General features: G+C 51.9%; 5 protein-coding genes across 5 annotated transcripts; 1 reads left to right on the forward strand and 4 right to left on the reverse strand.

Annotated features, from left to right (window-relative positions):
- Positions 1 to 3,052: 3,052 nt before the first annotated feature.
- Positions 3,053 to 6,750, reverse strand: CPAR01_00996 (uncharacterized protein; the record flags this gene model as incomplete). Its single annotated transcript, XM_060485286.1, has 7 exons — positions 3,053 to 3,851; positions 3,936 to 4,323; positions 4,583 to 5,553; positions 5,622 to 5,710; positions 5,779 to 5,902; positions 5,963 to 6,265; positions 6,305 to 6,750. 7 exons carry the CDS (start codon positions 6,748 to 6,750, stop codon positions 3,053 to 3,055), a joined length of 3,120 nt encoding a protein of 1,039 aa, XP_060356143.1.
- A 719-nt stretch (positions 6,751 to 7,469) lies between these two features.
- Positions 7,470 to 8,462, reverse strand: CPAR01_00997 (uncharacterized protein; the record flags this gene model as incomplete). Its single annotated transcript, XM_060485287.1, has 1 exon — positions 7,470 to 8,462. A coding segment is annotated over one exon (993 nt), but the record flags the coding sequence as incomplete, so codon positions are not given.
- Positions 8,463 to 9,154: 692 nt separating this feature from the next.
- On the reverse strand, positions 9,155 to 9,700 carry CPAR01_00998 (uncharacterized protein; the record flags this gene model as incomplete). The annotated part of the gene is made up of 1 exon (XM_060485288.1): positions 9,155 to 9,700. One exon carries the CDS (start codon positions 9,698 to 9,700, stop codon positions 9,155 to 9,157), a length of 546 nt encoding a protein of 181 aa, XP_060356145.1.
- Positions 9,701 to 10,431: 731 nt separating this feature from the next.
- Positions 10,432 to 11,446, forward strand: CPAR01_00999 (uncharacterized protein; the record flags this gene model as incomplete). The annotated part of the gene is made up of 2 exons (XM_060485289.1): positions 10,432 to 10,638; positions 10,763 to 11,446. 2 exons carry the CDS (start codon positions 10,432 to 10,434, stop codon positions 11,444 to 11,446), a joined length of 891 nt encoding a protein of 296 aa, XP_060356146.1.
- A 1,351-nt stretch (positions 11,447 to 12,797) lies between these two features.
- CPAR01_01000 (hsp90-like protein) lies at positions 12,798 to 17,101 on the reverse strand (the record flags this gene model as incomplete). The annotated part of the gene is made up of 3 exons (XM_060485290.1): positions 12,798 to 13,638; positions 13,692 to 14,623; positions 14,678 to 17,101. 3 exons carry the CDS (start codon positions 17,099 to 17,101, stop codon positions 12,798 to 12,800), a joined length of 4,197 nt encoding a protein of 1,398 aa, XP_060356147.1.
- Positions 17,102 to 17,206: the final 105 nt, after the last annotated feature.

Genomic DNA, 17,206 nt, shown 5'->3' on the forward strand with positions numbered 1-17,206 from the left:
CGACTTTCTTCAAGATTGTCTGATGTTGGTGGTATTGGCTCGATGGATGCTTCGATCAAGTGTTCGCTGGCCGGTCGGTGCTGCTGACTGAAGCAATACCTCCTTTTTTCACCCTTCTTATTCTGGAATTGGCTTCCAACGTGCAACTTGCTCCCTAATGCTTGCAAAGTGTCGCTGACTGTCCGTTCGTGCCACTGTCGGGACTCTTCAAAAAAGGCTAACCTTGAATTTAGTGAAGAGGGCTGCCTCTTCTGATGATGCGGCGGGCCTCGTCCTGGTGGCTTGTGACGACCCGTTCAGAGGCGATTACGATGGAGGTGTCGAAGGCGAAGAGGTCGACAGGTATGTTGACGACGGGAATCGTGAGCCAATCGAAATGGTTCCCTCAAAGTTCAAGAGAGTCCACACAAATGTGTGTCTTGTCTCCTCTTTCTCTTGATAGTGGTGGTGGCAGTGGTTTCAACTGCACCCAGCTCGACGGCGTTTCGTTGGCTGGTAAGAATAGAAGCAGCCGAAGCCAGATGGGTAGCGGTAGGCTTAGCTACTGTAGCTAAATCTCACAGTCGCTGCTCTTCGTCGTGCGTGGCGACGTCAGTTTGTGAGGTTGCAGCGCAAAGGTTGCGAAATGCCAATCAATCGTTCGACGATCCAGATCTCTCCACTCGTTTGGGAACCGGACACCTCGTGTTTCTTTCGCTGCCGTCTTCCCGTTTCTCGTTTTCCCGCTTTTTCTGTTCAGTCTTCGCGAACACGGGATTTTCTTGTGGGTTGCAGTCGAATAAACCTGCTGGAGCAGCAATGCCGATCAATTCCACAGCAGCCGTTCTGAACCTGTCGCTAGGGTCACAGGCAATCGAGTCTGGCTGGTCGAAGCAATGACGCCGATGATCGAGTTTAGTGGTGTCTAGGTACTTTTTTGGTGCGATGACGCCTGTGAGGAGGTCGATGCGCCTTTCCTACGAATGATAAGGTATCAAAAACAAGCAACACCGAGCAATAGAATTGGAAAATTGCGAGGAAACGTTCACGACCACGACCGCGAACCGGTAAACGGGGACTTCAGCCTCTTAAACAACCAATCCATACAAGCTCCCCAATCATCCCATCGCCCATCAACTCTAGGGAATTATCGATCCTTCCGGCCACTTTCAACACCACCCCGCTCGCTCGCTTCTCAGCTTACGGTCTCGGAAGCGCGAAACTAACACATGCAACTGCAAGCCTCTTTCCCCTCCCTCTCCCCTTCCTGTCTACGGCTGAGCTGTCTAGTCTCGCCTAGCGAGGGAGAAAGGAAAACGGGCTTCGGACTGCCTCGGGCTAGGTACTCATTCACCTCATTTTTGCTTGCGGATCTGCGGCGTGTAATCGTGTCAGGAACACTCACTCAACCCAAAGCTGCACCATCCCCCCGGCAAGGCCTCATCTTCCTTCGCCCCAATTAGACTCGGTTCCATGCAAGCCGTAAGCTCGCCATCAGGCTATCAGCAGGCTGGTTAGTTCAGCTTACAACCAGCCCACTTTCCTCAAAGCCTTCTCATTCCTTCAAGGAATCAAGGAAAACCACTATCGGCGAGCAGTAGGGAAAACATAGCTGCCTAACAGCTTACTATGGAGAATTCCAGCAAGAACAACTTTGGCAAAGTGCCAAGACGCAATCCACCGCCTCAAACAGAGACATGATATCCATGAGTTATAGACACAGAGAAAGAGGGGAATAACAAGCCTCACTCAGCTCGCCAAGGAACCCAGCTGTAGAAAACCCTCCCAAGCAAGCAATCTACTTAGTTTACACTTTTCGGCAAACCCCATCGTGTTGCCATCAACACAGCCTTCTCCTGCGATCCGTAAGCCATCCCGCCGCCGGCTCATTTTCTCTGGGCCAATCCGCATTCTACAGCACCTTCAGCCCCAGGATGACCGTCCTCCGTCCTCCCTTGGTCCTTTTTCGGTTGATCAACCCCCCAACTAGAGTCTAGTCGAGATCTGGCTTCCGCAAGAAACTCTCCTCACCGTCATCAACGGGGAATATCCTTCTCACTCCATCACGGGCCGTCCAGAATATCATAAGGTCAGAAAGCCATTATTTCTTCCAGTCATTTCTTGGCTTCACAAGCAAATAACCATATCGCGCGGGGTTCATATCCAAAGACAAACCTGGACATCACTCGGCAACCTTGCCGAACGACAGCTTGGAATAGAAACCCCCTCCTCAAGTTGAATAAGAAGCTTTAAGCCCTTCACATTCCTGCAGCAACACCGACCTAGCCTGAAGAGTCGCTGCGTTGGCACTTACGGCAAGTAACACAAGCTGCCACGGCTGCCCAAAAGATCCGCAATGCGTTCCGCTTTGGGCGGAAGCTGACACCGTACCCACCCACAAATCCACCGCCTCTGCCTCCCTTAGCGCCGCACCGCCAGCCGGTTCCGTGAAGACCGTAGGGCTGTGCTACCGAACGGCCCCAGGATTGACCCTCTTCTCTTTCTCTCTCTCGCTGGAATCTCAGTATCCGCATCTACATCATCCCGAAGCGGGCGGGGGGGAAAGGAAGGTGGAGGTGGAAGGGGAGTGGGAATCGAGACAAACGGCGGCCCTCCCTTCCGCTTCTTCGGTCCGCTTTGGATTCATGCTTTCGTCCGCAACAGGCCCGTTAGTTCAGTCGTGGCCTGCTCGTCAGCAACATCAGACCTCGAGGATTATGCATACCTACCTACTGATGTCCCCCCCCCCTCCCCAAGCATTACTCATCCAGCACTTGAAGCCATCTGGTCACCTGGCTTCCGGGCCCGTGTCTTTGACCTCCGGCACTTGGGACGGTGTTGTCAATGATCTCAATTCTAGAGCTACCAGAAGCTGAAGAAGCTTCTTTGCCTTATATCTTTCCATCTGCTTTGGGAAATGATGTGAAACTCGTGTCTAAGCCATTAAAACTCCTCTTGTCACGCCCAAACCCTCTTAGCCTTCGCCCGACTGCCATGAAATCGATACAGAAAACGCCCTCTCCTCTTCCCTTGCCCTCCCTTCATTACTGATGCTGTAATCGCCCTTATGCCTTCATACCACTGCGTAGGCGGAAACATAGCTCACACTGGAGTCCCTCGGTCGCGTCACGAGGGTACTGCGATTGTATTGGATGAACGTGAACCGGTGGTCGCCCAGCTCTTCGAGCGCCGCCATTGTCACTCCGATCGGGTGTCTTCCGCACACCGTGTTCTTGGTCTGCTTGAGGTTGTCGTAGAAGCTGCTGTGTTTTCCAGTCTTTATGGCCTCGATCGCCAGGTCATCCACCATCTTGATAGTCTCGTGGATAGGCGGTCCGTCGGGCTTGGGGCCATACTCGTAGAGCCTCTCCTTGCTATCGAGCGTCCCGTCTGGACAGTAGATTGTGTAGTCGAAGTGTCCACCCCAGTGACAAAAGTCGGAGCTGACGATGAAGGCGTTCTCGGGATCCTTGATGTACTCGGCGAGCCACTTGCCCACCTCCTTCTCTTCGGCCTTGTTGTTATCGCCGATGAGGATCGGTACGACGGGCGGGAAATTCTCGGGCGAACCGAATGTCTGCTCTAGGCGGACCCAAAGGTACGGCAAGTGCATCTCTAGCGAGTGTTCCTTTCTATCGTTGGATCTCGGGATACCGGGGATTTCGAGCTCGTCGATGAGACGGCCCGTGACTTCCTCGTCCACCTTGAGATCTCCCCATGGTGTTCCGTAGTTCTGATATGTGCTGACTGCGCAGCCTGCGAGGTAGAAGGTATGAGAGGGTCCAAGAAGGAATACGCGTTTGGCTTTGCTGAGGTCGAGAGCCTTATACGCCCAGGCTGCCGTAGCACCTGAGTATGTGTAGCCGGCATGGCTATAATGGCATTACACTTTAGTAAACATGTCCTCGTAGATTGCAATCCATCGTAGACAGGAAAGACCGGGATGTTGAACTCACGGGGCAATGATGACTCGAGCGCCAGGGACAGGCAAGCCATGATCCTCTATCTGATCGGGCACGTCGGAGAGAAAGTCATCGAGCTGCTCTCTCAGACTTGAAGGGTCGCCCAAGTACCACTCTCCCTGTTTGCCCGGCGGGCGGGTGTCTCCGGACGCCATAGCTTTAGATAAGCTAACGTGGCTAGCAGGGCACGAGAGAATCAGAGCAGAGATCGAGACGGATAATTGGCGGGCTTGATGAGTGATGCCGGATCTTGTGTCTTTGGATAAGGCTGGAGCTAGGAGAGGTTGAAGTGAGCCAATCTGCCCCGCACTGGGACGACTTGGGAGCTTGGAACCTTGGGGTGCACGAGGATGACGAAGACGCGGGGTGAGCTCCTGTCCGCCTGCGCATCTTAGTGGGGTGTTGTGGTGGGGCCGAGCAAGTCCCGGCCGGCAGCCGCGACTGCGGGCCTTTCCGCGCGGCAAATTCCCGGCGACTAAGTGGCCATCGATCCGGTTTGCAGCTTCGAGGAAGCACGTTGAGTATCGATGCGAGTATCAAAAGTGGCAAGTGGATGCATCGAGATCTCGTTGGATCTCTTTAGTCAATCCAACTACCCGGCATAACGACCCGAGGTGACTCCACAACCCTCCAAAACTCACCAGCAAACGCCTCGACCTCAACGACCCAGTGAACCCTCCAATCATCGACGTCTGGACCATAGTCGAGACTGATGATCCGCACTGGTTTCCAATATCGATCACTCCTATCAAAGGTTCTTTCCACCTTCGTCATCCACCCGGGCTCACTACACGCTTGTAGCGGGTTCCTGACCACTTTGCGGGAAAGGTTGATGGCATCGCTGTCAAAAGCCCCCTTCACTTCAGGATGTGTGATCCTCATTGTCTCAGATTCTTGCTCCCCGTACGTAAGTAGATCAACGCCCGCAGATACTAGGTCTCGGAGCCATTGTTTGAGTACAGCTTGGAAGACATCGTCCCATTCTTCCAAAGGTAGGTGAGGCGATACTCGGCATAAGGCGCCACCGAGAAGAGATATTAAGGGAGTGGCTTTCCAAACAGGTACGACGAACCAGTCCCACGGGACGACAGTCTCGACGTGACATAGGCTCATTGTGTTGGGCAAGCTTCGTAAGGTCTTGATGATAACGTCACTCCAGGCGGATGTGTAAGTGCGCGGCCGTAAGATCCGCCGGTCAAACTGCAGTTCGTCCGCGAGTCTTATCCCGGTGGCTATTGCTGCGGAATGCAACAGCGAGAAGCCGTATTCATCGCTCTTCTCAACATCGCTTGGTGAGATGGTGTGATCGGAGGATAGGAGATTTAAATACGTTGTATCCTCGCGGACGATGAAAGCGGCAAGCCTCACTGCCTCGAGACGGTCGCTCAAAGAGAAGCGCATTTGGTAATCGGTGAGAAATTTGGAATAGTATACTCGGATGTACTCATCGCCGTACGTGTACTCCGCCATGAAGGTAAATAGGCGTTCGAGGGTTAGTGTGAGGGTGCTTTGGGCGGCATTGCGGAAAAGGGAAACGATGGCCCGGTGGTTGGCATCATCATCTTTCCGTTCGAAATTGGTTCGAGATCGTACGATGACATCTATTGGGGTTCTTCAGAACATCCAAATTATGGTTAGTTGCAGTTCAAAGTGAAGTGATTATGGATAGGGATGCCGAACCCGCCGTAGCTTTCTCGCTCATCGTCGGCAAGTACGCCTTGCTGTATGAGGACTTGGCAGACCTCAAGTCTCTCGTATTTAGCCGCTACCTGAATTTCTCGTGAGCCACTCGCAACAAAGATCCGGCGGAAAAGTTTGAAGCATTCGGATTGCTTACATATAGAAGTGATTTACCGGATTCGTTCCTATCGAATGGGGTTGCTTCACCCGTCTTGAAAAGGTTTACCAGCCGCCTTAGATCTCCATTTCTAACAGTTTCAAAGACTGCAGATGAGTCTGATCTGATGTTGTAAGAGTGAAAACGATACTGCCACCCTGTCCATCTCAGTTCTCTCACGCACTGAGACCACGGTATCTGCAATGAAGCGGTCCATCCGTCGTTGCTCCTGGAGCGTTGGAATGAGTATCGCCCAAATGCTCCAGACTTCATGACCATGGTTGGTTTTCGCTTTGGGGGCGCAGGAAGCACCTTTCCAGACCCTGCGTCAACGACTTTGGGATCTACTTCCTCCCGAGTCTTGATCATATTGGCGACAGCTTGCGCCGTCTTTTTCACCACATCCTCCTGGCACGCTATGCTATACTCTCTGATTCGATCCGAGGTCTGTTTGATCACAAGCTGCTCAGATATCTCGCTCTTCGCCCTGATTCAAGTAACGATCAGTGGATCATCAGGCAGACACAGGGGAAATATAACTTGCATGTGGAAGTAAGTGATGGCAAGCTGCAAAGATTCCATGGCCCAAGCAAGCTCACTCTCCAGCATGGAAATCTCCTCTTTCTTCAGCGTTATGATCTTCAACGAGTTGACCCGCTTTCTAAAGTTGCTGCTAGGCTTCTGGATCTTCCCCTCGAGTTTCTCTACGTGAGACTTCATGGTAGCTTCGACTTCCATCGCATAAGCGAGACATTGCTGGGCGGTTGGGTGAAAGCGTAGTTCCGGGTACTTTGCAAAGTCGGATTCGATGTGACGCAGCATGGGCTCGAGGGATTCCAGCCTCTTGAGTCGGGCTCTGAGGTCGTTGGGGAGCTGCTTGACCTGCTCCCACATTCGAATGGCTCTGACGATGGCCTTTCCCGTGCCGACGCCAGCCTGAACGAAGGCGATACTGCTTGCTGCGATCTCCATGGCTGTCGATGGCCGAGCATTCCCGAACGTCGACGGCGAAGCGGTCGGAGTAACAGTCTGCAGGCGCTCAGCTCTTAAGTGCAAGCATTACGGCTGCGAGGGAGACCAGTTATACAAGAAACCTACCCTGTCATTGTCTTGCGGCGCAGTCATTAATATGCAGCGGGACGGGCCTGCTGCCTCGGCGGCAAAACTGCATGATTTGACATGGGTGGTAGGTTGCCAGCCAATGCTGGCTTGGAATCCGCAAACCGGCCGGGTCCAGGACCCAACCAACAGAATCTGGAGACTGTTGGAAACCAAACACCAATATCTACCTAGTCAATGATTCGATTACATGCAGAAATCACTCCCTGTATAAAATCGCAATAGCCTCGGGTATCATTTTGCTGTCGAGTGTACGAAAAGAAGAGCGTGAGCTATGTGATGCAGAAGCGAACTGGGCTGAAGTGTTCTCTGCATTTGTCAGTGTATACTTGTACTTAGAAATGTTGCCAGTCCCATATGTCGCTCAGCCCGTCGCATCTTGCTTACAATCCCGCGGTATTTTGCGTGTTGGTCCAAGTCACTCCCTGTTCAGGCACGAACTCAATAGACAATGATGGTATCGTTTAGCTCTCTCATGTGTATGCCGTGCCATGTGATTTCTACTCGGAGCTCGGGCTCATTCGTTTTGATTCCTTAAGCTAGTAAAGTCGGGGAGTTTTCCATTCTCATACTCAGAGCGGTGCTTTTACCTCACGATGTTCAGACCATATCAACGGCATGTGCTCCTCGAGGAACCATAACCCTCTTGGTCTCTCCTCTCGATAGGGACTATAATGATCATAATCGCACTCGTCTACCCAGCTGCCAGGGACTTTCACGTCCAGATCCACCTGATGAACCATTTCCCAAAAGTCGCCTACATAATGCTCATATTCGGCAACCCACCAAAACCTCCAATCATCTTTCGATTTTCCATAAGTAATACCAAGGAGACGTTGCCCATACGACACGTGAGAAAGTTCGTAATACGTATGCTGAAGTATCAGGCCTTCATCATAAAGCCGTCTTTCTTTGCGGCCATATTCTAAGAGATCAGTGCCATTCAAGGTCAAAACATCCAGCCAAACTGACATTATCCTCTGTATACGTTGGAGAAATGAGGGCCATCGACCGCTTGATACAAAATTAATCATAAAATGCGGGGCATATTCAAGTAGAAATGAGAACGGGGTTTGAATTCTGACAGGTGCGTAACAGCAGAATTCGGCTTCTTCAAGATGATAAAGACCAGCGGGGTCAAGTTGGAGGCAGGTTCTGAGAAGTCCGCACCATTGAATCTGTGACATTGGTTCTCGGTCAATCGCGTACGACTTAGCAGTCTGGCGGACTAAGCCATAAGCCAATGAGTGAAAGAGGGAGCAATAACCCGTTGATCGTGATGACACGAGATCATCAATGGTGAGATTCTTAGTCTCTGGCAGTAGGAAATATAACTCATCCAAAGATAACTGACCATCTGGGGCCATCCAGACTATTGTCCGGAAATGTTGCAGCCTTTTTCTGAATGGAAAAGATTGGTAACGACGGCGACCCGCATATTCCAACAAAATTCGAAACCCTGCGATCGCTGGGAACGTTTCGAAATAGATGTCAAAAACTTCAGGGCCCTCTAGAAAATCATCCAGGCCATATTTCGAAAGTTCGACAAGCGCTGTATGTATTCTCCCACAGCCTACTCTTTTAAAATTACAGAGCCATGCCAACGAGTCGATAACCCATGGATAGCTATCAATTGTCAGAGGATTGAAGTGAGATAAAGAGACGGTTGTCTTCACCTGCTATTGTATCTTGAAGACTCTAGCACACACGATCCTAGACCGCACTCTAGTAGCTTTTTGACTATACTCAAAGAGCCCTGTTGAAACGCAAACTGCCAAGAATGTCGGGTCAGAATCTTCGTCTCAATCAGGAGGATGAGAGCAGCAAGAAGCATACCTCGAGCAAAGTTGATCCATTCCCTACTCGAACGAACGGTGACATAGATTGATCATGCAATCGTTTGAACAATGCAGGACAGTCATCATTCCGGATGTCTGTAAATAATTCGCCGTCAAGATCTTCCACGACTTCGTAAGATCTGAGGCTCAGCTGCCAGCCCCATAAGCTTTTCTGCGCCAGGACGGAATATACTGATCCCGTAAGCCAACTAGGTGGCTGCGCGTGCAGTTTGTAGCCGACGTCTGATTTCCAAGATAGGCCGATCCTGCCAATCATGGTTCGTCTGTGGGAAAAGTTCGCCATTGCTGGCGCTTTAAGAAAAAGGGATTGGTTGGTGTTCGTGCCGCAGTCAACCGAGGTGTCCTCAGCTTGACCTCGACTAGCGACTTTTCCAGAGGACATCTGAATAGACCTAATATCAGACGACTGCTGCAATTGAAGCATCACAGAGTATGACATCAGTGATCTTGGTAAAGACAGTCAGCTTCCTAGTAGAGTGATTGGTGAAAGAATTCACATGCGTCAAATACTGCTCGCGAGCCAGCTTGAAAAGCTCCAACGCCAAATTGAGCTTCGAGTCCAAAGCAGAAAGGTCCTCCTTTCGAAGAACGGCCTTTGTCGATGCCAGATTTCTCTTGAACTTTCGTGGATCTGTGACCCGGGCGTACAGCTGATCGACCGTCTCCTGCAGGTCCTTCAACGCAGCCCGGGTTCTGGAGATATACTTTTGCAAGAGAGCACTGTTCCAAGCTCGTTGGGGCATAGGACTATCGGCAGCCTGGCTCTCTGTCTCCAGAAGAAAGTCTTCAAAGTCCCTGAGCCGCTCGGCCTTCTCAAGCAGCGCATCTGGGACATTTTTGATCTCTTTCCACAGGTTGACGAGCTTGATCGAGGCTCCTGCGACTTTCCCTGTCAATTCGACGACAGCGATGACGCTTGAAGCTACCCCGAGGGCTTCAGCCATCGCGAGTGATGCCTCTGTTTCTGAGAAATTTGTTGGTTGTGTGAAACAGGAGCGAGTTTTGGCTGTTGAGTCGTGAGAGGAGAAGAAAGACAAAGATTGGTAAAAAGTCGGGCTGGGGGTGAGAACGCAATGGCAAGAAATGAGGGGAACATCCGAGGGGCTATGATCTTCGTGTTTATGGGGCTGTGCCGTAACTATTGGTTGAAGCTGGGCGGTTATCCTATGCGGCCGGTTGGTCGGGATGCTGCTCATGTTGGTTTGCCCGTTGGTTGCCTGCATGATGGCTAAAGCTGACTGGCGGTGGTTCGGGATACATGCAGAGCATACCTTGTCATGCTATGCGCACGAGAAATCGCCTGCAGTACGGATAATCCAAGACTATGTCTACCGTAGGCAACGTAAGGTCAGGTAGGTTGACGTTACCTTTGGCGTCCGGACCGACTCCCCGTGGAGTGCCGCTTCATCCGAAAGTACCCCGGACTCGGGTGCTCCACAGCGGCCCGGGTGGATACATCCCGCAGGATACTATCGGCGTGAGTCACCCCGCACTTGAGCCCGAAAACGGCATCTCTTCGGCCTTGCCGCGCCAGTTCATTTTCCTCAAATACCTTGGCATCTGACATCCAATATCGTCCGATACCAAGGTCTCATCTTGTAACGAGTACTAATACAGAAGTCAGTTCCTGTGGTAATCAGGCAGAATTCCATTGAATGTCTGTCCCAGCTCAACCATGGAAACCGCAACAGAGAGTTCCCAAATCGACAACCCAATCAACATGCCCTCAAATATAATCGCAACAACATACCACTCTGTAATCGAGTCCACGACATACAACAACCTTCCAGCAGTCATAAAAAGATTCAACTTCCCCGAAACCCCAAGAACCCACCACCGCTGGCGCAAAGAAGTCGAAGCTCTCAACCTCGCCAGAGGTCACGTACGTACCATTTACACCTACCTACCTACTTACCATACACCCATACCTTCCCGCTTCCACCTCCCCAAAACATAGCCTACTTCCACCTAAAGTCACTTCCATTCCAACTTACACTCCCAAACAGCCAAATATATCCCAACTCCTAACCTCAACCCCCTCCCCACCAACGATAACCCTCCGCCATGAAGCCGGCCACAGCCTAGAAAAATACATCAACCCAAAAACCTCAATCTGCACCCTCTCCCACTCCGACGCCCTCGCAATCTGGTCCCAAATCGCGTCAGCCCTATCTCACCTGCACTCAACCTGCAACATAATCCACGACGACGTCAAACCAGAAAACATAATCTTCTTCTCCCCCTCTCTCCATCCTACCCAAAGAGAAGAACACCCACAACCCCACGCAGTCCTCCTCGACTTCGGCGCCGCCATCACCCTCCCCTCTTCATCAACCTCCCCCTCCCCCTCCCTCAACATCTGGTCCCCCTCCGGCACACCCCCCTACGCACCCCCCGAATTCCTCCACCGCCACAAATCCCACGCCTCCGATATCTGGGGACTAGGCGTCACCCTCCTCTTCTGCTTCGGATACATCCCTCTACCCACAGGCTCCTGGATCCTGCCCCACGTATTTGAAGATGAAGCTGTCAAGCAAGAAATGGTGGCGTGGTTAGATAGTATCGAGGAGCTGAGGACGTCGTTGAGCGGTAGTAGGGATGCTGAGAAAGAATTGCTTGGGAGGATGTTGGAGAGGGATCCGGCGGTGAGGATCGGGAGTAGTGAGATTGTGAGGCTTCTTGGGTCGTGATGGTAGGAGGAAGTGAGTCGCGATGAGGGCGAAGAACAAGATCGGACCTATATATATCATCCTCGCGATACATCGATGAACATATCGCCGTAAACCACACAACCCGCTCGAGTCACTCCACGGCACGCACCACCACCCATCTCCCCATCCACACTCACACTCACTCACATCCATCCACCCATCCGCCCACACAAAGCACACCGACCCAACCCTCCGGAACCCTCCATCCCAGAAATCCAAATCCATTCTTTTTATCCCCAACTCTAACCCCCCCCCCCTTCCTACATATTCGCACTCACACACCCCGACTCGAAAAGGCAGGCCCAATCCCAGAGTACCCTTCACGATCCACCCCAGCACAGCCCTGCAAACATCCAAACCTCCCACGCCAAGCCCCAGATCTCGGAAACTCTAATAAACAAAGAGTAAAAAATCACCCGCATACCTACATATGTACACCATACTCTGTTCACCATACAACGCCCAATGCCCCCCCCCCCTGCCGCAGGCGTTGACGAGAACCCCTAATCCATGCTCACCGGATCAGACTCCGAACTTCCCCCCATCCCCCCTCCTCCCAAATTCAACATCCCACCCACGGCACGCTCGGATACCCAACCCTCCGCCATCAACTAAAAAGTCTAGATCTGATCAAACACAAACTCTCACTCGGTTTCGCTTCGTTTCCCTGGGTGGACAGACAATCAGACATCCCATGGGAAAAAAAAACATCGAGACAAAAGAAATAACGACAGCGCTTCCCGAGGACCCTACACCTTCACACCTAGCAAATCCAGGGGACCAACCAAACCCCTCAACACCGTAACACATCTCTAAACCAAAGAAATGATATAGAGGAAAGAATTTCATTTGTATCAAGTTTCGATTTCGATTTCCTGTCATTATCGACTAGAATTGTACTAAGATAAAAGAACAAACCTGGGCTCGTAAGCAGCAGGCAGACAGAATCTCGTCAAGAAACCCCTCGACTCCCGTGACCCCCAATTCTATCGGTTTCCGAATATGTATAGCCACAAACCACGTCGCTCGCATTTTTGTGTTTTCAGCAGTTCCGGTTCTTCCCATTGCTTCGTCAAAATCCAACCCACCCCTATACGCCGATCGAAATGCCAAGATGCAACGTGACCTGTTCGCGTTCCCCTCTCCCTCCCCAATCTTTCGTCCTTCCTGATTTCTCTGTTTCCATATGTACAATCCTCTTGTGTGTTACGTCTGTAAGCATAAAAACAGTGACCGGGCGCGCCATGCACCTCGCTGTGTGGCAGTGAGTGTCTTCCCCCTTGGAAAGCACTTGAAAAAAAAGTAGGATGCTGTGAGAACTCTCCAATGTCTATGACCTCCGCTTGTGTTCCTCCTTTTCCAACTTTTCCACGTTTTCCTCCGTCAAGGAATCCCCGGCCACCACCGTCTGGAAGGATTCTCCCCGTCGCGGAAGCTTCTTTCCGCCGGCGGCCTCCATAAGCTTGCCTTGCTGTGCTTGCAAAGCAAGCTCATCAGTCTCGGAGCGCCTTATTGGCTTGATGGATTCCGCCACGTTTGGGGAGTCGAATGGTGACGGCTCATACGAGTTGTTCCTGGTAAGAGGCCTGGGTGTCACCGGATCGCCCCGACTTTCACGATCCGTCTCCTGGCTTTGCTCTCGTTTGCGGCTCGAAGGCGCCACGGCTTCTGTTGAGTCGGGAGGCGTAGGATCTGGGTGGTCATGTGCTACGCCAGGAATGTCGGCGTTGCTGCAGTGCGCAGCGGTGTCTGAGCAATCAGACATGGACCCATCTGATTCCCTGTATGTTGTTTGTTGCGACCTCTTCATCAAGCTCCATCGGACAAGCATCCTTTCCAGCGTCTTGCTCTTGACTGGCTTGGCGAGATAATCGTCCATTCCTGCTCGGGTGCACTTCTCCTTGTCGCCTTGAATCGCTGATGCCGTCATCGCCACAATTGGTACATCTTGTACGTAGGCCTTGTACGGTAGGTGGTGGCGCAGGAGATGTGTACACTTGTAGCCGTCAATGACTGGCATTTGTACGTCCATCAATATGATATCTGGCTTGCTGTGCTTGCCTTGTTGTGCTGCCGACATGTATTCGAGGGCGTCTTTTCCGTTCCATGCTGCTGTCACCGCAAAGCCAAGTTTCATAATCGTCTTGGTTGCGATTTGCTGGTTAATCGCACTGAGAAATGGTTAGCATATACCGTAACGTGGCCAATAGAAATCAACACTCACTTATCCTCGACGACAAGAACGCGGATTTTGGCACGTTCAGCATGTGGCAACAACTCCTCGTCCGAAGCCGGCGGTGTCCGTACCGAGAGTCGTCGTGATGGGGATTTGTGTTTGTCGGTTAGGAATTGCGAGGACTCTCCAGAGGCGGGCGGCGTGTTCAGAAGCTGTTCAAACTCGGAACTGTGGCAAGAGACGCTCATTTCAGACTGCAGCCTGTCCGGAAGAGAACCAATCTCGACAAGCGGTGCCCTTTGGTTTTGGGGCTTGCTGAAGGGAACCCAGAATGTTGCCACTGTTCCGTTGCCCAGGGCGGATTCTAGCGTCATTTCTCCATGCATCAACTCGAGAAGGTTCTTGCAAATCGTCAGACCCAAGCCCGTGCCACCAAATTTTCTCGCTGTCGAAGCATCCCCCTGGCTGAAGGGTTGAAATAGCTTCTTCCGTACCTCCTCCTCGATTCCGATACCGCTATCCTCAACGATGAATTTGACGACAATGCTGTCCGACGTCTCCTTCTCCTTCTGCACCGAAAACTTGACGTAACCTTGGTTGGTGAATTTGATGCTGTTGGTCAAAAGATTCGTAATGATCTGGCGTACACGACCGGGGTCACCAATAACAACCAGATCCCTCTCGATTTCTTTCGATATGTCGGATCGGAAGTCCAGATTTTTTCGCTCTGCAGCAAAACTCAGCATCTTACTGACATCCGTAACAATGACTGAGAGGGAAAACTGGACTTCTTCGATATCGAGACGTCCGGATTCGACCTTTGAGAAATCGAGAATATCGTTGATGACCGTCAAGAGAGCATTCGCCGACCTCTGGATATTTTCGACGTATTCGGTCTGTTCGCCGTCAAGTTCCATATCCCTCAACAACTCGGCCATTCCGATGACGCCAGTAATGGGAGTTCGGATCTCGTGTGACATCTATCAACTGATTAGTCCCTGCTTTCATGGACTGCCATACCGCATTTCACTTACGTTGGCGAGGAATTGGCTCTTGAGCCTGTTTGCTTCCTTTGCGGCCGCCTCGTTCGCCATCGCCTGCTTCTTCTCACGAGATTCCTCTTCCAAATCTTCAGCCTTTTCCTTTAGCTCACTCACGTCCATAATGACTCCGATGACGCCTTCGATGCGTGTCTCGTTGCTCACGATAGCATCCTTTGTCTTTTTGCCGAGAATAGGCAAGAATCTTGTCCGGTACCAGTGTCCGTCCATGCCGTGCTCCGCCACCTCCTCCGTCTTTCCGCCTGCCAAGATATCTTCAACAGGGCGGAGGAATTTGGGGCGTTCCCCAGTCTTGAGTTGTGGGTTGAGTCGGTTGAAGACCTCGTACATGTTTTGGCCGAGGAACCAAGTCGGTTGGTTAGCGGCAGTGTCATCCCCATTGCTGTCCCACATCAGCGCACCTTCCAACATGGTGAGTTTCAGGTCAGTGTCGACGGTAAAGATGGTGACTTGGGAATGCGCAAGAACGCTCAGTAGCTGCTGTCGGGTACTCCTAGCAGCGAGTTTGGCCTCGATGCTTTCGTTGACATCGGTGCAAGTTCCAAACCACTTTTCTATCTCGCCTGTCTCTTTGTTTCTCTGCGGTAGAGCTCTGCCCAGCATCCACCTCCATTCGCCGGTCTTGCTGCGGCATCGGTACTCCGTCACGTAAGGGTTGCCGGTTTCCAAAGAATGCTTCCATCGCCTAGCACTTTCCGGTATATCGTCCGGGTGAAATGGATGCTTCCATCCCAAGCCCATTGACTCCTCGGGAGTGAGGCCCGTGTATGAGTACCACCGAGTGTTAAAAAAGTCGTGATAACCATCTGGTTTAGCCGTCCAGACGAGTTGGGGCATAGTGTCGCATATCAGCTTGAAGCGTTCCTCGTCCCTCTCTCTGATCTCGACGATTTCTTCCTTCATCTTGGTGATATCTCTAAAAGTGACGACGCCGGCCAAAAATTCGCCGGTGCTGTCATCTCGGATGGCCTCCCCGAGTGCGTCGTAGACAATCTTGTTATTCATATGGTCAATCATACCAACGCGCATGTTGGTGAAAGGCGTCTCTGTTCTGAGGAGTACCGAAATGGGATACTCGCTCACATCCAACTCTCTCTCAAAGTCCTGGTCCCAAATTGTCCAACCCGGTAGCAAATCGAATCCGTCTAATGATTTTTCCAGGTCGCTTTCTTGCCTTAATAGTATTCGAGCGGCGCGATTCGGGAATGTCACGCTTCCATCCTTCCACATCGCAAGGATGGGCATTTCCGTGTTATCGAGCAAAGCATCTTTCATGAGAATCATCTTCTGCAGAATCGAGGGCGAGCTCGCATGGACGGCAGTAGAAGGCGGACCCATCGGCGGAAACGGACTCGACGAGAGCGATACAGCGCTCGGGCTAACGCGGAAAGATGGTGAGCTCGAGTCGTGGCTGGAACTGACGGAGGGTGGGTTCGAATTGGATATCGTCTTGCGGTCTGCTTGCTCCAGCATATTGGGTCGCGCGACCGCTTTGCGGCCCAGTGCTGGCTGAGATGGTGGAGAATTTGTGCTGGTGAAAGTCAGGGTGAAGTAGACTTGGTGATCCTCAATCTCCCATATCGTAACAATCATTTTGGCGTAAACTTGATGATCCGATCCCCAGCCCTTGGCCCGGGGATCGAATCCCGGCTTCCCCAACTCCTTGCGGGAGATAATGACATCCACCACGGCATCTTTAACCAAGCATGGGCCCGTTGGATGGTCCGGTAATGGCGGGGCGAGCGAATCCGGGGTCGGCGTCGCCTCGCCACCCTGACCTTGGCCGAACATATCCGCGGCGTCTTTTGATGTCTGATTTGCGCCCATTTCGAGAACGAGGGAATCCAAAAACGCCTCCCAGCCCACCCAAACTGGACGACCTTCCTGGATCATGTCGATACCAACCTGTGATAAGGACTGCCCTCTCAACCTCTCGGCAATGTATGAGTTGTCTTCGGCCGAATCGTTTGTCATTCCAAGCATCCTCCCCATAGCTTCGTTGGCGAGAACTACAGTCTTGAGATTATTCAGTACCAGTATCGGAACTGGCAAATACTGCATGGCGGAAAATGCGAGCTGCCCGGGCGTGATAAAAGGCATCGATATGCGAAAGGGACTAGCTGAATGTGACCGTTTGCCTTCACCGGACCCCATCTTGAAGTTCTCGCGAAAGAAGCGGCCGCTGCTGGTCGTACTCGGGGCGCCATCGCTGCGTATAGGTCCGGAATCTTCTGGTGGTGACGGTGATGCGTCAAAGTTGAAACCGCTCTCTCCGGTAGAAGGCCGTGATTCCGGAGGACTGGGTTTGTGGGATGGTACTGCAGTTTTGAGAGGTGAAACTACTGGACCGCTGTCTCGAGCATGACTGCTGGTGATAACAGGTTCGGGAGGTGGCATTTCGGCGGTGGCCAACGCATGGGAAGCTGCGGCTCGCAGGTGAACCTCGGTGTAGAAGCGTGGTATAGGTTAGGTTGGGTTAGGTTTACAGAGTTGAAGTTCGGA

Source organism: Colletotrichum paranaense (genome assembly GCF_030867605.1).
Source record: "Colletotrichum paranaense strain IMI 384185 chromosome Unknown Scaffold_1.1, whole genome shotgun sequence".
Lineage (NCBI taxonomy): Eukaryota > Fungi > Ascomycota > Sordariomycetes > Glomerellales > Glomerellaceae > Colletotrichum > Colletotrichum paranaense.